Below are 23,702 nucleotides of genomic sequence, written 5' to 3' on the forward strand. Positions count from 1 at the left end.
GGTTTCCCCAAAGAGGAATGGTGAAATAGAACAACAAAAAGGTTTTGCCTCAGTTAAGAATCAAGGTTTATCGAACCAATAAGAGCTTCTAAGCTAACAGGATAAACAACACATGTGCACAAACAAACAAAAGACTTGCACCCAACATGGCAAGAGGGTTGTCAAGCCTCTTATCTTGCTAGCTACAAGATTAAAAGAAAATAGAGATATGTAGTGGTAAAATAGTAAGGCAAATAAAAGAGCAATTTTTGTATAAGAGTTTATTAATGGAAAATAGAACCGGGGCCCATAGCTTCACTAGTGGCATCTCTCTATCGAAAACAGGCGAATGACATGGTAAACAAATTATAGTTGGGCAATTGAAAAGATTGCAATATTTATGAATATGATCATTCATGGCATAATCTCATATATGCATTAGGAATATTCTCATAAAGATGCGGATTCTTGGCGGTGGGTGCGTTTGGATGGACACGTGTAGGAGAGTGACAACGTCTAGCATCGATGGTAGTATGGTCTGACAAGGTGAGTGGGTTGATCACTCCTGAAGATGGAACGACAGAACATGGCGGCGATAGTTCCAGAGCTTGCGCATGCGATGCGCATTGTGGGTCGGTCAGACCGAGGGGTGCTCCCGACCCTATGCGGGCAGTTGCATGATGCCACTGGATTAGGTAGTGCTTGTTCATGCGGTTCAGGCACATTATCATGAGTGTAGGTGTTGTGACTTTGTTCACCAGATCTATGTATGCATGTTGTCAGACTCTGTTGAATAATAATAAAATGGTTGTGTGCATCTATTGATGCAGAGGCCAGGGGTAAATCCTCCTTTTAAAAAAAGATCCACCAGACCTGGAAATCATCCTTCTACTGCAACCAATCCACACACATGAGTGTCAAATTTGCATGCGTTGGTCACCCTCTGACAATAGAGATTCCCTTGGAGACACCTGGTCGGGCTACAGGTCGTCCATCCACGTGGCGCCTTCCACTCGCCCGATGTGCATTCGATGTTGTGCCGAGCACGAGCTCCGGTGCCACTACAACCTGCAACACCACTATCAAATGGCTCTGTTGTGCCGCTTAGTTCCACCCGAAGGTTACACACCCGTCCGGATCCAGACGCGAGAGGCCTAGCCAAATCCACTCACGTTGCTATGGAGCGACCTCCATGCCACATGCATCTGACATAATCTCCAAAAAGGCTACATGAAGCCGACCGTTGGTTGTAGTCCGCCTCGATCCAACCATGCGGCTCTGAGCAAATGCTCTTTGTGCAACCCCGTGCTACACTCGCATCCCACCAAGGCAACCTCCAAATGCACCAAATGGTATATTTTAATGGAAATTATTGTATTGAAGATGCGTTCATTTGAATCCCCTCAGTGGGAGGATTGCTCGTTTGAAGAGGAATAGGGCATGAAGGAAGAGGAGGACATTGCTTTTATCTTTATGATTCACAAGAAAAGCAGGCCGAATCATGGTGGTTCCGTTTTTGGGGAGGAGTTGATTCAGAGGGATAGGAAATAGGCGCACACTAGATTAATGAAAAACTATTTTAGTTCGTCTCTGGTGTATCCAGAGCGATACTTTCGCTGGCGATTTAGGATGTCTCCAAATTTGTTCCTTAACATTGCCAAATGTGTGAAGCAACATGATTGGTCCTTTAAGTAGAGGGGGATTTACACCAGAAATCTTGGACATAGCACCATCCAAAAAGGTGACTTTCGCATTGCACATGATGGCATATGGTGTCCCCCACATGTTTCACTTATGATAACTTGGTAATGGGAGAGAGCACTTCAATCTTTTACATTAAGAAATTTGTAATGGCAGTGGTTGAAGTGTTTGGGCCAGAGTATTTGAGAGCATCCAATGCTCAGGACACGATGAAGCTTTTGGAGATGAACAAAGCCCGTGGATTTTCAAGTATGCTTGGCTCCATTGATTGCATGCATTGGAAGTGGAAGAACTACCTTGCAGCATAGCATGGACAATTTGAAGGACACGAAGTATCCAGCCATCATTCTTGAGACCGTGGTCCATCAGAAGACATGGATTTTACATGCATATTTTTGGGATGTCTGGATCTTGCATTGACATCAATGTGCTCCAACGACCACCTCTCTTCGCAAAGTTAGTCAATGGGGAATCACCAACAATGGATTTCCAATCAAATGACCGCACATACAACATGGACTATTACCTTGCAAATGAGATATATCCATAGTGGACTACTTTTGTGAAGCCAATTTCCTGCCCACCCCCACCCCCCTTCCCAAGGTAAGAAAGACTCTACTTCCATAATGCTTAAGCGACCGCTAGGAAAGATGTGGAAAGGACTTTTGGGATTTCGTAAGCCCAATTTGCTATTTTGCGAGGATCGACTAGGTTTGGGGATCAAGAAATTCTTTGGTGCATCATCACAATCTATGTGATCATGCACAACATTATTATTGAGAATGAGAGTGGGAAAGATTTTGATTACACCTTCTATGAAACCATCGGACAACCGGTGCAGCCGCGTAGAAGAGAAGACCAAATTCGACGCTTTCTTGAGGTGTACCATGGCATTCCAGATTCTGATAGGCACGCAGATCTTCAAAAGTATCTCATCGAAGAGTTGTGGGCATGGCATGGGCAACAAGACCACTATGTCATAGATGATGAACTTTGTTGTTATGTGTATTAAATTCGATGTTGTGGATTGATGAACTATGTAATAATTTTGATTTTGTGGATTGATGAATTTGATGTTATGTTTGTATTATTTGTTTCCGATTCATTTGGGATGAGTTTGATATCACACGTTTCAATATGTATGCAATTGTAGTGCCCTATTTTAGGACGGCTGTTGGAGCACTGGTGCCCTATTTTAGGGCTACTATAGGAGAAGAAGAAAAATTGATGCCGTAGAACTCATCTTTTGTGCCCTAAAGCAGTTTTCAATGCCCTGTTATAGTGTCGTTGTTAGAGATGCTTCAACCACAATGGACTACTTTTGTGAACGCCCACCCCCACCCCCCAAGGTAAGAAAGACTCTACTTCCATAATGCTTAAGCGCCCGCTAGGAAATATGTGGAAAGGACTTTTGGGATTTTGCAAGCCCAATTTGCTATTGTGCGAGGATCGGCTAGGTTTGGGGATCAAGAAATTCTTTGGTGCATCATCACAATCTATGTGATCATGCACAACATTATTATTGAGAATGAGAGTGGGAAAGATTTTGATTACACCTTCTATGAAACCATCGGACAACCGGTGCAGCCGCGTAGAAGAGAAGACCAAATTCGACGCTTTCTTGAGGTGTACCATGGCATTCCAGATTCTGATAGGCACGTAGATCTTCAAAAGTATCTCATCGAAGAGTTGTGGGCATGGCATGGGCAACAAGACCACTATGTCATAGATGATGAACTTTGTTGTTATGTGTATTAAATTCGATGTTGTGGATTGATGAACTATGTAATAATTTTGATTTTGTGGATTGATGAATTTGATGTTATGTTTGTATTATTTGTTTCCGATTCATTTGGGATGAGTTTGATATCACATGTTTCAATATGTATGCAATTGTAGTGCCCTATTTTAGGACGGCTGTTGGAGCACTGGTGCCCTATTTTAGGGCTACTATTGAAGAAGAAGAAAAATTGATGCCGTAAAACTCATCTTTTGTGCCCTAAAGCAGTTTTCAATGCCCTGTTATAGTGTCATTGTTAGAGATGCTTCAACCGGTACAACTAACATAGAAAATCTATGCTACAAGTTAATTTCTTTTGAAAATAATTGAGTATATTAACATAATATATATATATATATATCAATCATGTTGTAGTTATAAATTCAACTTACAGATTGAAAAAAGACAAATCATGCTATGAATGACAGTTAATTTAACCGTGCTATGAATTGGTCTCGTTAATGCCATGATGAATTTGTATTTTGAACTAAAACCACGCCATTTATTTTGGATCAGATGGAATATTTTTTGTTATGTTAGCTGCAAGTTAAATTTGTAACTGAAATATATCAGGTGCTCCTACACCTTTAATGCCCCCATGCTCTCAACATTCAAAAACAAATTTCAGTGTTTCACAAATTTTCAGAAATAAATGTGAATGTTCATGAGGCATGTTTCTACAACCCCTAAAATCTGCAAATCTAAACTCAAAACACACATGGAGGAAAAAAAAACAAATCTGCATGAATAGTGTAAAAAAAGTGCCACATAAAGACAAAACCAGAAAACACACTATTCACATCCAGATTTGTATACTTTTTTGTTTCTCCATGTGTGTTTTGAAATTGATTTGAAAAATTTAGGGGTAATATTGACATCTCTTGTGAATGTTAATTTGTTCTTTTTTCAATTTTAGATTAATTTGTTGAAAATTGAAATGTTGGGAGCATGGAGTGTGGGAGCATGGATATGTACTCTGGCGCGAGCAGGCGGCTACCGGCTAGCCAGCGAGCCTGGCCGGGAGTACGGCACAGTAGACGTTCATCCACGTAAAGCCGTTCAAAACGTACCAGAAAAATCACTCAAACTCCCTCCCACCTTCCGCTCCTCTCGACGCTGCCCGCTAAACCACCGTCTCCCTCTCCCTCCCATGGCCGCGCCCGCCCTCCTCTCCCTCTCCCCCGCCGTCTCCAGGCACACCCACCTCCTCTTCTCCCACACCCACTCGCCTCGCCACCTCCGCCTCACCCCTCTCGCCGCCTCCTCCTCCCCCTCCCCCTCCCCCTCCCCCTCGCCGGCCGCCGGCGGCGGCGGCGTCTTCCTCTCGCCGAGCGCGCTCTCGCAGCTCGACGCGCTCGCCGCCTTCCGCTACGAGCACACCTTCCCCCACGGCAGCCTCACAGTGCGGGCCCTCACCCCGACCGACGACGCCGAGGCCGAGGTGCTCGTCCGCCTCCTCGCTTCCTCCTTCTCCGAGGACGTCAGATGGGCCCCCGCGCAGCGCTACGCCCAGCTCCTCGCCTTCGTCATCCGCCGCTACCTCTACGAGCGCCGCGGCCTCGCGCCCCACGCTGCCGCCCTAGTGGGTTTCTACAAGCCCGCCGCCGCGGAAGAAGGGGGGGAGGGCGAGGTCGACGGGGATGAGGGAGAGATGGCGTGCACCGCCGAGGTGTCGCTGGACGCGGTGGGCGCCCCGGGGGCACCGCCCACGCCAACGCCGCCGCTCGAGTTCCCTTACATCTGCAACATGACCGTGAAGACCTCGTTGAGGAGGTAACGGATAATGCTCTCTTTCCAACCACCATTTTGCCCACCTGTTTATTTTTGTAAAATAGGATAAATCTGTACATACATGTTGGACATTGAGTTGATTGTGAAAGGGGATTCCCTGGAATTATGACCTATGGAGGACTCGAGTAAACCATTTTTTGTTTGGGATTGCTATTTGTTGCCAATTGTCACATGTGCAAATTAAAGATTTGGGTAGAGTTAAGGGATTCCTTAAAAGTATGGACTATGGATCATCTGAGTAAAAGATTTCAGCCAATTGTGACATGTGCATCCTTCAGATTGGAATTACCGTCCTCTTTTTATGTTCAACATGACCAATGATACAATTTTACTAGTATAACATAGTCCCCTACACATTTGATCAGCTATCCTGATTCGAATGAATTGAAATCCTAGCTTCTGGGAGCAAGAAGAGACCGCAATTCTCTGGCTAATTTCCGCCGATTCCCCTCATTGCTGGAACCCTGGATGAATGCATGGGTACAGACACTGGCGGAGGAGCCCAGTGGGCAAGGTGTGGCGGCCGCCACACCTTGATTCAGCACCAAATTTTTTTATACATATAAGCATGCACGTTTTCTTGGCGGTAATACTTAAGCATATAGTACTGCTTGTTGGTTTTAGACCACAGTAGATCGATTCGCCCAAGCAAACCTAGATGGAAGCACACAAGCAGACAGCTTGATTGATGTGCTGCCTAGCACATGCACACGTAGACGTGCTCGAACTGGCTCGCTTCTGCTGAACAACAATCGGATCGACTCTCTCGGCGTCTCGCTCTTGATGGATCTCTCATAACTTGGCGATAAAAAAACAGAATGGAGAAAATTTTGCTGGTGCGTGTAATTTGCATTTTTTGGGTTATTCTTTTCCTTGATATGTACTCCCTCCGTTCAAAAAAGTTTGTCCCTTAAATGGATGTATCTAACACTAACTTGGTGCTAGACATATCCATTTGTGGGACAAGCTTTTTCGGACGGAGAGAGTATATATAAGAGTACATGACTGACTAGCGGTGCCCTTTCACCAAAAAAAGAAAAGACTGACTACCCGTGCCAACGCGTCACGGACTTCGCTACCAACACAACATGACCCGGTGTTCAGTTTAATATATGGGATGAGTATGAGGTGTGCCGGACAGCTAAATAATTTGATGGTGTATTACATTGAAAAAAATGATATTCAAAAGTTGATATATTGCTATAATTAAGGAAGACCTTGAGAAGGAGGATATGGCACTGCCATTGCATGCATCTTCTAGATGCCATTGAAAGCTTCAGTGCAGTGTGAATTGACTATTATGTTTGTGCATCAAATTTTTTTAGTTGACAGTTCGCCACACCTTATTTTTTTTTCGTCCTCCGCCTCTGGGTACAGATTCGGTTCCTCGTATGTTAGGTTTGTGTGTTCTTAGAAGGGGCATCTTGTCTGTGGATGTGATGCTGTATGGAATAAAATTGTCCTGACTCTATCCTTGTCCTGGTGTAGCTACACACCTTAATGTCGGAGAGCCAGTGGTATTTTCTAATCTGCTCCCATGGATCGATTCCTGATTCCGCAGTTTGTCATCCAGCGTTACTGCCTGACTTGGCAGTGGTGATGGCGATGTATGTTATGAGCTCTTTTAGTTAGTGATGCTCCGGTTTTGTCTTTCTGTGCTCTTCGTCTTTTCCTGGGCAATCTCGCACGAAGCAGTGGTTCGGCATCCTGTCCTGCCCAACAAAGGGCATGTTCCCGGCCACAATGTTTTCAATGAATTTTGGTTCTCACCTGTTAGTGTGGGCAGCTGATGCGTCTCTTCGGAACCTTCAAGTGCTTGTCCTGTCTTGGTCTTCTGCAACCTTTTTACTGGAGGATTGGAGAAACACAGACACAGGCACGAAGGGCGGGTTTGAAGACACGTTCATAGTATCTTGATGAAAATTTTGTTTTTATCAAGGAGCCCATTGCTTGTTTTCGTTCTTTTCAAATTACTTGGTGCTCTTATACTATCTTTGTTTAATCAATAATGTTAGTTAGTTTTGCTTTGAAACATGATACAAATTTATTGTAATTCACCAAAGTAGAACAATTAGGCGAGAAATCATTTAAAAGCAGTTTTGTTTATATAACTATTGGAGTGGCCTGCGCAATTTGATAGCTAGATTTGTTTTTCTTGTATTGGATTCTTATAATATTTTCTAAAAGCTTACATCGTTATTATCTAGTCCCGCCAAAATAAGCGGTGTATATATTTTCCTTTTACCAAATAATAGCTCAACTGTAATCTGGTCCCACCAGAAAAAGGGTCTAGATCTTTCGTTTTCTCTAAATCTAATCTATACATCTAGCCCAACCAAAATAAGCGGAGTAGATTTTTTTAATCTTTCTCTCAAATATTTTGAGATTTCTATATTTCTAGATTAATGTTGGAATTTATATGCCTCCAAATGAATGTGGTACCTTGAATCTCACTTGTTGTTTAAAGATATAGATGAGTTGATTGCAAAATTGATTGGTTTAATGCCATATGGAGTAGTATATTATGTTTGCGATATTGGATTCTATAGTTGTTCTAAAACTAAAAATCTTGTTTTGCTCACCAGGAGAGGAATTGGAAAACAACTTCTTAAGGCATGTGAGGATCTGGTTGTCAAGATGGATGCCAAAACGCGTGTATATCTTCATTGTAGAATAATTGATGAAGTGCCGTTCAACATGTACATAAAAGCAGGATACGACATTGTTCAGACTGACAGTATCCTTGTTTGGCTGAGCCTCCAGAAGCGCAAGCACTTGATGCGCAAGGAATTACCGCAAGTTTCTGTTGGTAGTGATGTACAACCTTAGAATTTTGAGGGGCTGAACATGCCATAGCACCATCAGGTAAACATAAGTTGAATCTTGTGTGTAAATCTTATGCTTCTAGTTAGCCCTAATTGACATGTGCATATTTACTACTGTATTCTCCTTGTCAACTGGCTATGAAAAATGGTTTTTGTGGAGATGAATTTAAGTACTTGTAATATATCTTGACCTATTGTATAGCTAATATGCTCACTGATCAGAATTGATGTTTGAACATCGTAACTCTGGTGGTTTCAAAAATTGATGAAGAAAATTAATTAATGTTGGAGTAAGTAGATTTTGTGGTTCTATCCTTCGTAAACTTTCCACATACATGACTAGTGATCATGTGTACAGGTCATCACAGTACACATCTATCATTTTTCTGAATCTAAAACTGTTGCAGAAAACGGAGAAATGAGGTTTGACTTTGGCATAGTAAAAAGAAGGAAAAGAGGGACTCTCCGGGATCTTATGGATTAGCAGAAGTTCCTGCATCATTGGTCTTCCATGTTTTTCTTATATTTGTTAAGCACAGCAAGTAATAGCTCATTCCACATATCAATTGGTCCTGGCAGGCACCAATGCGAACAATCACTGTAACCCCTCATCCACTCATTATTCCAATGAATCCCTGGGTGTGCATCAGGTCTCATAGACATAAGCTTGGTTATATCTAGGATCTCTATATTCATCCCGCCCTTTTGTTTTTTCTCCTTTTGTGCTCTGTTGGCTTCCTCAACCTGGACATCTCTTATTTCCCTTTCAATTGTACTGGTCATTGCTGTTCCTTCTCCCACTGGTTCAGTTCTGTTGCATGCTCCTCCAGTATTCCACTGGCCATTTTCAAAATGTGCCGTTGTTGCTGTCCTCACCACTGTTAACTTCAATCTGGATTCTCGGCGGCTATTCAAGTTACTGATAGCCGTCCTAAACACCCTCTGAATAGCTGAAATGACGCTGAAACTTGTGATGTTATCCTCTGAGCAGTATATGCAGCCGATTAGTTCCCCATCTTCATAGAGATAATTTGTTCTGAAGAACCAATGTGAACTAGATACAACTAAGATATTGATCTCATGCAAGTTTGCAGCTAATCTTGCATCAAGTTTATCTAAGTGCATATCATGCGATTCAACTAATGTCCCGTTGATCTCTCTTTGAGAATCTTCTACTAGAAATTTTGTCCAGAGTGCCATGAGAGTGAAGTTATAAGATCTGAAGTTCCATGTGATAAATTTATCTTTAGTGTCGCTGTGAACTTTTGTTGGAGCTTCTACCTGCATTAGTTTGTACAGTCAGATTACTCACTCTAATAGGAAGTGTTTCTAGATTTAAAGTAGATGAAGTAGAAGTGCTACAATATTGTAAGTATCTATGGTACATTTCTATAGCATTAACTATTAAGGTAGACTAAGTGGTTGATGACTCAATAACTGTTGCATAAAACCCATGAAGGTATGGAGGTCCGACGTACTAAATGTTACACGGTTTCAGCTTAGCTTGTAAATAAATTAGCACCTTGAACCACTATGGCTCACTGTAGGTTCTAAACATTCAGAGCAAATCAATGAAGCTACATAAAAATATGTGAATATTTAGGTTACCCCATTGACATGGTGAAGGCTCCAGCAGAGTTATGATGCCCAGTTAAGATCTTTATTATCTCAACCAATAGCCTTTTGTTTTCTCTCTTGGCAACTGTAACCGGGAACATTTCTTGGACTTCCTGTTCCTGTTCCTGCCTACCGGGTCTATATATGTGTTCAGAACTTTAAAAGTGAAACTAAACAATACGCATGTTAATGTCAGGATCAGTGACGATAAGTAATATGGACATTGCTATTGTTCATAACATGTATCGGAACTAAACACTGCTTACTCACCTGAGACAATAAACAGAGGAGTGACTCCATCTGGTTCCGTCCAATTGAATCCCCGACGAAAGCCAATGTCTTCCCTTGGACAATATTTAAGAATAGCTGAGGTTGAAACCTTGCCATATCACAGCCGTGTGGCTTCCACCTCCAGTTTACATAATCCATTTGTTTTCCATACTTTGCGCAGTTCTTTGAATCTGGTATCGTCGGGCATGTCATGTTAGTGTAGATTGGGCCTCCCAAATCCCTGATCCATGTTCCATTGAATAGATTGCAGTCCATTTCATTATCTTCGTCACCTGAAAAATAGTGAAATCACTATGAATTTGTTGGAGAGAAAAGCTCGCTGTGCTTCATACTGTTTGGACAATTGGACCCTACATGTATCCTCTACTTGTATGGCATTTTTGATAGTACCCAGACTCTTTAAAGGGTTGATTTTTCGGAGGCAAAAGGTCTCCTTTCTGTTGTTTATTTGTATCTGTACTTTGTCTTCTTATGTTTTGAAGGTTTATTTATCTTGCATTTTGTTTTATATGTATAAACTAATCTGATGTGGAGGGCATTGCAAGAACTGAGAAAAAGATCCCATGATATACGCTGCAACTGGTAACTGATATTTGTATATATATATGTAGTACCAAACAGGCTTGGTAATCATGTACACAACCTTCCAACTCTACTATTTGAGCTTGATATAGACATTGAGCTCGTATCTTATATTCACTGCATTCATATTCCAAACTGAAAATGGAAAATAACCAACAAGTGCTAGAGAAATCTGGCACATAAATGTAACTGATGGTATTACATGAAACATAACGAGTAAATAAATACTCCCTCCGCCCCGAATTACTTGTCGCAGAAATGGATGGCGACAAGTAATTCGGGACGGAGGGAGTATATGCTAGAGAGCAAGAGGTGTACCAGCGATGGCCGTCTGCTGAGAATTATGAGCTGGCTCTCTAGCGCCATAGAAAACATGCTCAGGATAATATGTCGAGGAAATAACGACGAATACGACTGCGCTTAGTATCAGCGCAAGTTTTCTTCCACAAGGAAATTTTTTGCTTGAGTTTCTGATGGGGTTTATGCCATGGAGATTTGGAGGAGGAATGCTTTCCTTGGCCATTGGTAGGTCTATGGTTGCATCACTGTATGAACTACGAAGTCACAACCCTTTCATATGGAGGACTGGGGTAGGGGGCTGGTGCGGTGCTTGCATCGCATAGACAACTGCGCTTACTTTGTTTACTTCCTTTGTGACAAGTCTTCGTTCTTCTTCTAGGAATGACAGTATTTAAGGATGCCCCAGGTTCCCCGATCTTAATGAAGTGTGGTATGAAAGCAATCTCGATGCCATTTTATAGTCATTGTACTAGGAGATTGAGCACTGGAAATCCTCTGGGCACAGCTAGACCGCAGCTCTGACTCCAGAAAACTGCTAGCCTTGCTTAGAAGTGAAGCTAGGTCACAACGACGCCCCGGCGCCAATCCACTCCTTGAAGTCTTCGTTGAGATCACGGTAGGGATGGCGGCGGCCTGTGCACGAGAGATGAAGGTCTCCGATCAGATCTGGGTGAAAACTTTTTTTTTGCGGGTGAAAACATGCTATTGGCTATTGCCCAGGCTGGCGATGACGACGCTGTCTGCGTCGTTCCCTTCCTGAAGGCATCGCCGTGGAGAAGTTTAAGGCCACTCTCTGCTATCTTCGGGGGAAACTCTAGATCGGTAGATCAGATGACGGCGGCTCTCTGATGTCGTTTCTCTCTTGGGGGCGTCATTCCTGGAGATGCACACAGGCTCGAGGGACCGGAGGACGACGTCTTTGGTGGAGCGTTGCTTCATTTTCCACATTGATGGTGGCGGTTCTCAACGTTGTGGAGCTGTGGAGTCTCGGCGTCTGATGCGAGGAGATGGACTCGCGCAGGAGGAGGAAGCTGTCTGGCGTCATGGTGACGTTGATGACAGAGAGGCCTGACAAGGTTGGTGCATCAGTTATGCTCTGAGGATGGACCGAGGGAAGATGGAGGTGACAACCCTTGCAGCGTGTGGTGCTCACTGGGAGTGTGCCAGACCGGTGTGGGACCCAATCCAGATAGTGGCTTGGACGTGAGGCTTTAGATGTTAGGTTTTGATGCGATGTCTGTTTGGCATTAGGCTCGGACGTTCGGCACGCCTTCATCATGGGGATAGGAGTAGCACCGGTATTGCTAAGATGGTGGCTTCAGGCTTATTGATGTATCATCTCGTATGGTATTTGTGAATAATTAATAATATGGCTTCATGCATCGTCCAGATGCAGAGGTCGGGGGTACATCCTTCTTTAAAAAAAAAGAAGTGAAGCCAGGTGCATGCTCCTTGGTTGCTGTGATCTTGGAGATGAGCCGAGGTACGAGCGGTTAGGCCAACTCCACCGCATGATCCCAAATGGACGCCCGTTTTATTTGGATTTTGTTCGTTTGGGATGGCAATGGGTGCGAAAACGGACATGGGTGTCTGGCTTTTGTTGAAGGCGTCCAACGCAGCAAATGATCCCATCTTGTTCGTCTATACTACGCACGCCACGTCCCGATCCCCGGCCACACGCCTGTCGCCCCAGAGCATTCGCCGCCTAGTCGCCGCTAGCCGTTGCCTCGCCGGCGGTAGCAGCAGCCAACCCTGCTCGCCCGCCGCGCCGCGCCCCGGCCCCGGCCGCCGGCTGCCGCAAGCTCCGCCGCCCGTGCCCTCGGCCCCGCACCCCGGCCGCCATGAACGAGCTCGGCCGCGCCCGTGCCCTCCGCCGCTCCCCAGCTGCCGCGAGCGAGCTCTGCCCCGCGCGCCCCCATCCCGGCCGCCGCACCGCGCCCTTCACCCCGCCTGCCGCGTCGCGTCCGCTCCTAGCCGCTCCTCCGCTGCTCCCGTCGCGGCGGGGCCACGGGCCCGTCGCTCACCACCAGCCGCCCCGCGCGCGCCCGCCTCGCCCCGCTCGCGCCCGCAGCAGCGCCGGCACGCGCCCCCACCTCCCGTGCTCGCCTGCGCTCTCTCGCCAGGGCCGCGCCCGCTAGCGCGCCCGTGCCGCGCCAGCCCTGTCGCGTTTTGCCGAGGAGCCGCCGCCGTTGTTGCTGCTGTGACGAGGAGAGAGAGAGAGAGACCGATGGGAGGTGATGAGTGGGTGACAAGTGGGTCCAGGCCCGGACAAGAACGGCCAGGGAGGAGCAGAAAGCGTCCGTTCGATGTTCGCTTGACCGCAAAGCCAAATCAAATTTGCGCTCGGGATGGGGCAAAGCGGATCAGAAACGGACGCTTTTTGCGGATGGGTTTGCGCATTGGGCCGCTTTATTTGTCCGTTTAGATCCAAACGGACAGACCCGGACGATTTGGGGTCGTGCGGTGGAGTTGGCCTTATGCTTCATTGTTTTTCCCTTTACTGATCTGGTTTTCTTATGTGATAATCGGAGTTTAGAGTTTAGACTGCCTGTTGTGCTTTTATTGTGTTTGGGTGATCTTTTTATGCCACTTCCTTGATGATGGTGGGGACTTTTTTAGAGCTACGCTCACATGATATCCAGAGGTTCATGCCTTGTTTAAACACTGCGTTGAACAGTTCCTTGCTTTAGTTGGTCTAGAGCAGTTGGATTCGATGAGGACGGTTGAGATCCATGGCTCCGCTCAAGATGAAACCATTTTTTGGTAAAAAGTCAAGGAAAGCCTTGCAACAGTATGTGCTTGCTGTCCTCCTCTGGGCTCCTGTTCAGGCGATGGGGCACTCAGCACAGAGCTTCCCTGGCCGACCGGGGACGGAAAGACAAATGCGACCATCGAGAGGAGGATTAGGTGACGCTATCTGAGTATTTCAAAATATATTTTTTAGGGATTCTAATCCTTAGGATTTTTCTGTGTGCATTGTTTGATTCATAGGATTGTGATTTATAGAAACTTTACCTTAGGGCTCCTTCGGTCGCAGGATTATAAAATGGGAAACAATTCCCTCCAGGCGACCGGCTGAAAACTGCGTTGTTTCGCAGGATTATAAAAAGGGAAACAATTCCCTTCAGGCGACCGGCTGGAAACTGCGTCAGACGCCTGCACATCTCTCTCTCTCTCTCTCTCACACACACACACACGCACGTCTCATGTTGGGCCCACTCACCACCCTCTCTCCCCTAGGGCATCTCTAGCCGTTGGCCCCTCAGGGGGCGTCTAAAAGCGCCGCCTGGGGGTGAGCCGGCGCAAAAAATGGCCCTGGGGGCGAGTCGGTCCCCAGCCGTCGGCCCCCAGGGCCGTCCCCATGCGCGTATTAAAAAACAAAAAAAAAGTTCGGCGAAGTTATGATAAAACTAGTTAAATTTGGGCCAAACATGGCAAATTTCGGCGAAATTCGTTCAAACATTACATTAACCTAATCTAAAAAAAAGAAAGGGGGAAGTCGTCGCCGCCGTCGCCGCCATCGTCGTCGTCGGCCTTCTCCTCCTTGACGCGGACGCCCCTGCTGGACCCCTGCCCGGCGTCGCCATGGCGAACAGGCGGCGGCGCGTAGTCGTCGTCGTCGCTGTCGCACAAGACGACGACCCCGCCTTCCTCGCGGCCGCGTCGGCGCTCCTCGAAGCGGCGTAGGGCGGCGCGCTGGCGCTCCTTCTCCTTCTCGCGGCGCGCCTTCTCCATCGCAATGGAGTCCTGGCGCGCCCATTCGAGGGCGGTGTCGTCGTCGTCGGCGAACTCGGCCTTCACCGGCGCCAGACCCGGCTCCGTCTTCACCGGCACCAGACCAGGCTCCGTCTTCGGCTTGACGAAGCGTGAAGGAGCCGACGAGGGGGCGCGCCGGCCGCCCTCGTTGATGACGATGCCGGCGCTGCGAGTGCGCCGGCCGAGCGGCGTCTCCGCCGCGGGCTCGGCCTTGACGCCGAGCAGCGCCGGAGAGCCGGAGGAGTGGGAAGAAGAACGGGACGACGAGGAGGAAGAAGAGGATGCGCCGAACCTTCTTGGAGCCCATGGCCCGGCGCGTCGGTGCTGCGCCGGGGCGGCCACCCTCGCCGGGGGGTACGCCAACGGCGGGTCGTTGCCGCCCTCGAGGTACGTGAGCACGCCCTCGAGTGTGCGGCCGAGGACGCCCCACCAGAGGTAGCGTCCCTCGCTGTTCCGCCGGCTGCCGACCACCGGCGCGCCGTTGGTGGACGCCAAGCGCTGCTGTTGGCGGCGCTCGAAATACGCCGCCCAGGTCGCGTGGTTGTCAGTGGTGTACTGGGGGAGGGAGAGCTCGGCGTCGGTGAGGGACGCGCGCACGATGTCGACCTCCTCGGCGAAGTACCTCGGGTCCGCCGCGGCGTCGGGCAACGGGGGAATGGGCACTCCCCCGGCGCTAAGTCTCCACCCCGTCGGCCCGGCGCGCATGTCCGGCGGCGTCGGGATGTTCGCCTGGAACAGGAGCCACGACTCCTGTTTGCGCAGCGAACGGCGGCCGAAGCCGTTGGTCGCCGCCGTATCTCCGGGGAAGCGCTCTGCCATGGCGAAGGTGGGGCTGGGCGGGCTCGGGAGAGGTAGAGGGAGGGGCTGGGCGGCGGCGCTCGGGGAGAGAGGAAGGGCTGGACGGCGGCGAGGGGCGGGGCTGGTGTGGGCGCAGGTGAGCGGAGGCCGCCGGCTTTTATAGCCGGGCCGCGCCCGTGTGTACGCGTGCGAGGGAGTGGAGGCGTCGGCGCGCCGTCCCGTGAACGCGCCGCCCGTGAGGAATCAATGGCAAGGCTGACCGGCGGCAGCCTTGCCATTGATTCCCCGCCGGAACCGAGGCCGTTGGAGGAAGACGAGGCGCCGAGTCGCTGACGCGGCTGGCCCGCGTCTTTTTCGCGCCAAAACAGCTCGCCCCGGCGCCCCCGGGCGCCCCCCAGCGCGCCGGGTTCGGCCTGGGTCCGCCGGCGCTGTTTTCGGCCCAAGCCGGCGAAAATCGTGCTCCTGTGGGCGCGACTGGGCCGTTTTTCCGGCGCCGGCGCGAAAAAATCGCCTGGGGAGGCCTTCCTGGGGGCGCGGCTGGAGATGCCCTTATTCCTTCGGAAAGATGCGAGCCTCTCTATTTTCTCAGATCCTCTCTCCTTCCATCTTCTCTATTCCCCTGCACCTTGCTTCATCTCGTTTCCGCTCGCAAGCTCAGCTCCCCACATCCCTTAGCTGCCGTCACCCACCCCGCATAGCCTCTCCTCTGTGCACGAGCTCACCGCTTCCACACCCCCTGCTCTGTAGTGACCGTGGCCGCACCACAAGCGACAGGCGGTGCCGCGACCGGCCATGGCTGCCTCGTACCATGGGCACGACGACAAGGGAAGCTATGAGCGGTGAGTGGGAGTGCTGCAACCGACAGTGGCAGGAGCTGCAACCGCAGTTGGTGGAGCTGCAATTGTCGTTGGGCAGCGTTGGAGCCAGTGGGCACTGACGACGGTGGAGCTGCAACCGACCATGAAAAAGCTACAACCAGCTGTGGCCATGCTACTTTCTTTTTTTCCGACGACAAAGCTGCAACCGTGCTTGACGAAGCTGCCACCGGCTAACGGAGGAACTACAACCATGGCTTGAGATGGTGTAACCATTCTGGTGGAGGATTCGACCACAACCTAAATTTGCTGGAGCCGGCTGTGGTATGCTACAATCATGGCCTGAGATACCGGAACCATTCTGCGTGGATGCTACACGGCTTAAATTTCCTGGAGCCGGCTGCGACACGATACAACAGTGACCTAAGATACTGGAATCGTTCTGCGCATATGCTACAACCACGACCTAAATTTGCTTGAGCCGAGTGTGTTATGCTACAACCATGGCTACGAGAGGGAGCACGTGATACTGGAGGGGGAGAGGGGGATATTGCTGGAGTTGGGTATGTTGCGGCGACGATCAGGCGGAGGCATGCTGCACGAGGTGATTTTTGCTGCAAGGTCACAAATGACTTGACAACGAGTTCAACTAAAGGCGGAGGGCGGCCGGCTGATACCCGACGACGAGGACAACAAGCTACAACCTGCGATGAGGTCATCGACACTCGATTATCAACTCGTCCTTGTGTGCTCGTAGGATTTGGGGGCGAAGCAAAGACTGCGTGTGGAGATGAAAGCGGAGCCTTATTCGACGACTAGGATGCGAACGGCCAAAAGCTTGGGCTGGTCGACCGGTGCCTAGCGATGCCCTTCTAAAAACACAAGAATAGAAAACCCACAAAAAATATGATGGGAATGCAGGCGCAAAGCAGATAATCAACACACATATGAATTCTTTTAATTGGTTGTTTGGTTCTTAGGAATTGAAAACACACACATGAATATCAATAAATATTGTCAAACTGAAGTCAAATCACATGAAATATAGTAAAAATGTTATTGTGCCACTAAGCCTATTAGTCCCTTTCATCGTACATAGAAATTTGAAAAGGAGGTTCAAGTGGATGATATAATTCCTATGTTTTCCCTATGGAACTGTGTGGCACCCCAATCCGCATGGAGCAGGGGGCCTTCGCACGTCAGCTCAGGATAACACCTGACGCACGACAGGTCCATAATACAGCATTCCAGATACAATAATATTCATCAAATACATGTGCATAAGCTTACATCATTGATGAATACAATCATCTGGCATAGCCCTACGGCTATTTAAATGGCAGCGGAAGCTTATTTAAAATGACAGCGAAAGTCTTGGTTTGGCAGCATAACAACTCTGGCTGGGCTCCACAACTCACATGACTGACAAGGTTACGGCCTAGCACGACGGATCAAGCGAACAACTCTGGTATGACCTACAAAACTGGCATGACACGCCAGGTCAGTACATTGAATGTACTTGCAAGACAACCAATTATATAGCATCCAAACAAGCAGAAGACAAGGCAAGAACCAGACGCATGCAACAACTTATCGCACATCAATTACTGAAGATGGCATGATAAAGATCAACTAAGCATGAACAACATCATAGCATCTACTAACATGGCAGTAATCATGGCATAATTTAACATGTCAATCAAAGCATGGCATGGCATCATGAAACTATGCTGAAAATAAATTACCGATCATATTCAATGCAGACATAGCATGTTAACTTTATGCAACAATCTTCTGTTCTGCCTTGGTTTTTAAATGCAACATATTACTCATGCAATGCAATCAAACTTGTGTACCGAGTCCCTCAGACTCTCTTACCAACGGGTGGCCTTGTAACCAAACGGTGATCTTTTCGGCGATCACAACCACGACCAACACTTGGTCTCCAACAATGATCTTTCCGGCGATCACAACCACGACCAACACTTGGCCTCAAACCGTGATCCTTCCGGCGATCACTACCAAAACATTGCCATGACTTCTCACGACTATCTCATAGTCCAAGTCACCATATTCTTGTTATCACATATTTATATACCAACTTAATTATTTCAGGTTTATCCTCCATTTCGACCAAGACCTGATAGTGGGACCTACTACGAACTGTGTAGCTATCGATAGACTTTATATACACTCTGCAGAGGTAGCACACTGTACCCACACCACGGAACCCATGGCCTCGTCATCCCATTCGGGTGGACCAACGGCATTTCGACGAAACCGGTCTACTGCCATGATACTCTCCCGGCCACTCCGACCCACTCCCAACTGGGCTAGTCCTGGGTGGCCCCGTGTCTACCAAAAACACAACGACCACCGTCGTGGCCAAAACATCCCTCACGGGGACCGGTACCAAAAATCTCAACAACGGGCACACAAAGTTATGTCCGCCTACCTGATCAGGGTAAGCATGCCCATAACCTTCCCTAGTTGGAGGCACCGGTGAGAGGCATGCCAAAAGATCGCATTAAGGCCTTCCCGTAAAGGAAAATGTGGCTGCACTAAAAAAGTTCGATTTGGTGGCACTATGACTCGATCCCATCGATGACGGAGGAGGTTTGTTATTATTGAGTCATTTTATTACCTTCTCCACCATCATGAACATGAATGCAGCAATGAGCATGAAGCATACAAATGCATGAACAAAATATTGAACTTCTTAAGTGCACAACTATAGCATAAAGAACATGACAATACCAAGTAATAGCATATCAACGGTGCATTACAATCCTCATAACATTTTATAACGATGACATGCAAATAAAGTAGAGTAGTGACATGGCATTATTAATAATAAAAACATTCTAATTAGCATGGCAAAGATATCATGAAAACACAAGCATGCATGATAAGCATAACGGAATAACTACAGACGAAAACGATATGAACAAACTGCAACTACACACACACAAGGTGCAAGCAAAGTCAACATGCAAGTTCTCATGATAAGAGGTTGGCTTGCCTGGGGTCGACAAATACTCCGGGGAGAAGTGTAAAACGATCGCGAAAAGATTTGCCGGAAACAGTTCTCTCTCGGAGGGGGCTGTTTATGTGCAAGGGCAAAATGGTCATTTTCACTATGTGAAAACATTATGAAAATGATACCAACGGAAAGAGCTCTACGAACAAAGAACGTGAGCGCTGGAATCACCTCAATCGGAGTTGTGGTTTCAAAGTTACGGCCGTTTGAATGATAGGGACTAATCTGTAAAATAAATATTCACAGAGAGGCCCTTGTCGGTTAAAACAGAAAGCGCACTAAGGAGAATACGTTTTCAGAGAAGGGAAAACGCATTACTGACCGCAGGCGACAGAAAGTACGTTTTCAGAAAACGAAAACGCATTTATCTTTGAAGCCGCGAAGAAGTACGCTTTCGAGAAATGAAAGCGTCTTCGCGCGGGGCGTCTCCACTTACGCCAGCTCAGCGAGCCGGCCCGGTCAGCGTGTAGAGACCGACAAGCGGGGCCCAGAGGCAGGGTCAATGCTGGGCGGGGCCCGCCTGGCCTTCTTCTTCCTCTCGCTCGGGGGCGCGACGAGCCGAGGCAGGGGATCGCCCTGACGAGGAGCGCCGGCGACTCCGGCCACCGCTCGCGGCGTGCGACCTTCCAAAATGCGCAGGACGGAGAGGCGCATCTCGGGGTGGGGGTTACTGCCGTCGGAGAGCTTCGCAGCGGCCGCAGCAGGGCATGCGGCGGAGCAGGGCTTCAGTCGCCGGGTCAACACGGGGTTCTGGTGAGAGAAATGGACGGGTGGCTGGTCGGGAAGGGTCGCCGGAGAGTGGCGCGTCCATCCATGGGCTCGGACTGGGCATAGGACGGCCTGAGAGGGGGGTTGAGTGCGGGGGCCGAGGGCGAACTCCGGCTAAATTGCCGGGCTCCAGCGAGGGATTCGGCCGGGCACGGGTGTGAGAGGGCTCCAGAGGGAGAGGGGAGGGGGCTGGCTTGCTCGGGGAGGGTTGCGGACGGGCTATATATAGCCGAGGCGGGGAGCATCGAGCCTGTCACCGCCAAGCGAGTCCGGCCACGGCTCTGCCGGCCGCAGCAGTCACGGGGAGGCGCGGGAAGCCGACGAGGAGGGAAGCGGACGAGCGCCAGAGGCTCATGGATACGAGCAACGCTTGCGGACGAGAGGGAGAAGAAGACAGAAGTGAGGAGGATGACGATGGCCACAATTGCACACTGTTCGGTCGTTGGCACGGCTCGCCGGAGAAGAAAACGAAGGGGGCCAGAGGTCCAGAGGGAAGCCGACGGCGAGGGGGAACTGTAGGACATTAATGGCGAGGCCAGAGCTGGTCGGAGCAGCGCTGCCGACGACAACAGTGGCTAGACCGCCATTTTGGCTGGCTACACTCGTGGTCACCATGGACAATGCGCGCTCTGGGGTTTTTACTGAGGTAATCTCATGTCTACCGCGCAGGCCTTCGTAACTTGAGTGTTAATACGGTAAAGGATCTTGGCAGAGACAAATGGAGCTGAGTAAAACAAGCTCCACAAGTTTGCTGCTGCAAACTTTACCACGCTCTAGAGATTATACCAGAGAGGGTAAAAGGTAAAATGGATGTCTGGTAGGCTTAGGGTAGAAAGGACTACGGTCCTGGCAGTTTTGAGGTAATTTGGACAACTATTTACCATAGTTGCTGTACAACTACCAAATCTGACCCAGAAACTGAATGATGAACAAGCACTCACTAGGAGTGTTGGATTGGGCTAAGACTTGGCAAAGCCTGATGATTTTGGTATATAATGGTGCTGTAAATAGTTCATACCAAATGGACTTGCCAAAATGGTACTTCCTTCACAGCTATCATTTCTGTCCAAAAACTTCAGAAAAATCCTCAGGGCAATTGGCTAGATGAAATGAGCCAAAATATTGTGGAGATAGGTTATATGGATCTTAGAATCCCTGGGAATATTTTCAGCCATAATGGAGCAAGTTAAAATGCACTTGCTTCACAAACTGAAAAATTGGACAGAAACCAAGAATTGCTCCTGTGCTCACATAGTTCAATGGAATGAACTAAATTTGGGTGGAGGATAATTATTTGATATACTTGAGAGGATGGAAAAGTTTCATCCCATTTGGAAACTCTATGAAGGTACTTCCTTCACAAAGTTGCATTCAGGTAAGAAACTTTGAAAAATAGCACAGGGAGCTAGGATGAATGGATTGTTCTCATATTTGGCATACATGGGTAATTTATCAAGGTTAATCACCCTGCCAAATTTCAGCCCCATTGGAATTAGGAATGAAGCACTTCCTTTGCAAAATTTCAGAGAAGGCAGAAACTTGCATTGGATCATGTGCCAAATTTTTGAACTGAGGAACATGAGATGAGGATGGAACTAGTTATTATATATCAAGGACAAGCTTCACAATTTATGTGGGAATTTCCCTGCTATAAAAATAGTAGTTCCTTTGGAAACTGGCAGAAAGGCAATATTGGCATTAAATAGGAAAAAGCAATTTTCCTTATTTAATTATGGCCAATATATTTTGACAGAGCTTGGATTAGGCATAAGTATCAATTCTACCAATTCTCATGAATTTAGGAGATGGTTAGTTATGCCTTTGGATTTTATTCCTCAGAAAAGCAAGAAAAGGAATAAATCACAATTCAAAAATATTGCATGGGACTTAGCAATATTTTTGCATATCCAAGGTTCAGAAATGTAGAATGGTCTCTGGGAACAATTGGAATGATCAACAGATCTGTTGGGGAATGTAGTAATTTCAAAAATTTCCTACGCACACGCAAGATCATGGTGATGCATAACAACGAGAGGGGAGAGTGTTGTTCACGTACCCTCGTAGACCGAAAGCAGAAGCGTTAGCACAACGCGGTTGATGTAGTCGTACGTCTTCACGATCCGACCGATCAAGTACCGAAGCACGGCACCTCCGAGTTCTGCACACGTTCAACTCGATGACGTCCCTCGAACACCGATCCAGCCGAGTGTTGAGGGAGAGTTTCATCAGCACGACGGCGTGGTGACGATGATGATGTTCTACCGATGCAGGGCTTCGCCTAAGCACCGCTACGATATGATCGAGGTGGATTATGGTGGAGGGGGGCACCGCACACGGCTAAGAGATCAAGAGATCAATTGTTCTGTCTACGGGGTGCCCCCTAGCCACGTATATAAAGGAGTGGAGGAGGGGAGGGGCCGGCCCTCTCTACGGCGCGCCCTAGGGGAGTCCTACTCCCATTGGGAGTAGGATTCCCCCTTTCCTAGTAGAACTAGAATCCCTTCCAAGTAGTAGGAGTAGGAGAGAAGGAAAGGGAAGGGAAAAGGAGAAGGAAGGAAGGGGGCGCCCCCCTCCCTAGTCCAATTCGGACCAGCCCATGGGGAGGGGTGCGGCCACCCTTTGAGGCCTTTCTCTCCTTTCCCGTATGGCCCATTAAGGCCCAATACGAATTCCCGTAACTCCCCGGTACTCCCGAAAATACCCGAATCACTCGGAACCTTTCCGATGTCCGAATATAGTCGTCCAATATATCGATCTTTACGTCTCGATCATTTCGAGACTCCTCGTCATGTCCCCGATCTCATATGGGACTCCGAACTCCTTCAGTACATCAAAACACATAAACTCATAATATAACCGTCATCAAACTTTAAGCGTGCGGACCCTGCGGGTTCGAGAACTATGTAGACATGACCGAGACACGTCTCCGGTCAATAACCAATAGCGGAACCTGGATGCTCATATTGGCTCCCACATATTCTACGAAGATCTTTATCGGTCAGACCGCATAACTACATATGTTGTTCCCTTTGTCATCGGTATGTTACTTGTCCGAGATTCGATCGTCGGTATGTCAATACCTAGTTTAATCTCGTTACCGGCAAGTCTCTTTACTCATTCCATAATACATCATCCCGCAACTAACTCATTAGTTGCAATGCTTGCAAGGCTTAAGTGATGTGCATTACCGAGAGGGCCCAGAGATACCTCTCCGACAATCAGAGTGACAAATCCTAATCTCGAAATACGCCAACCCAACAAGTACCTTTGGAGACACCTGTAGAGCACCTTTATAATCACCCAGTTACGTTGTGACGTTTGGTAGCACACAAAGTATTCCTCCGGTAAACGGGGGTTGCATAATCTCATAGTCATAGGAACATGTATAAGTCATGAAGAAAGCAATAGCAACAAACTAAACGATCAAGTGCTAAGCTAACGGAATGGGTCAAGTCAATCACATCATTCTCCTAATGATGTGATCCCGTTAATCAAATGACAACTCATGTCTATGGTTAGGAAACATAACCATATTTGATCAACGAGCTAGTCAAGTAGAGGCATACTAGTGACATACTGTTTGTCTATGTATTCACACATGTATTATGTTTCCGGTTAATACAATTCTAGCATGAATAATAAACATTTATCATGATATA

At 47.9% G+C, this 23,702-nt stretch overlaps 2 protein-coding genes across 3 annotated transcripts; one reads left to right on the forward strand and one right to left on the reverse strand.

Annotated features, from left to right (window-relative positions):
• The first annotated feature begins 4,537 nt into the window (after nucleotides 1–4,537).
• Nucleotides 4,538–8,948, forward strand: LOC125538531 (GCN5-related N-acetyltransferase 5, chloroplastic-like). Of its 2 annotated transcripts, XM_087544268.1 has the most exons (3): nucleotides 4,538–5,233; nucleotides 7,837–8,116; nucleotides 8,484–8,948. In XM_087544268.1, the coding sequence occupies exons 1-2, from the start codon at nucleotides 4,611–4,613 to the stop codon at nucleotides 8,078–8,080; spliced, it is 867 nt and encodes a 288-aa protein (XP_087400394.1). In that variant the 5' UTR covers nucleotides 4,538–4,610; the 3' UTR covers nucleotides 8,081–8,116; nucleotides 8,484–8,948. The 2 variants fall into 2 exon arrangements, with proteins under 2 accessions (XP_087400394.1, XP_087400393.1); XM_087544267.1 differs by lacking the exon at nucleotides 8,484–8,948 and having other exon boundaries at nucleotides 4,539–5,233; nucleotides 7,837–8,246.
• On the reverse strand, nucleotides 8,575–11,389 carry LOC125537221 (xyloglucan O-acetyltransferase 3). The gene is made up of 3 exons (XM_048700527.2): nucleotides 10,885–11,389; nucleotides 9,964–10,256; nucleotides 8,575–9,357 (listed from the first exon to the last, which is right to left on the reverse strand). The coding sequence occupies exons 1-3, from the start codon at nucleotides 11,087–11,089 to the stop codon at nucleotides 8,575–8,577; spliced, it is 1,281 nt and encodes a 426-aa protein (XP_048556484.1). The 5' UTR covers nucleotides 11,090–11,389.
• Nucleotides 11,390–23,702: the final 12,313 nt, after the last annotated feature.

Source organism: Triticum urartu, chromosome 2A, assembly GCF_056163025.1.
Source record: "Triticum urartu cultivar PI428250 chromosome 2A, HENAU_Tu73, whole genome shotgun sequence".
NCBI lineage: Eukaryota > Viridiplantae > Streptophyta > Magnoliopsida > Poales > Poaceae > Triticum > Triticum urartu.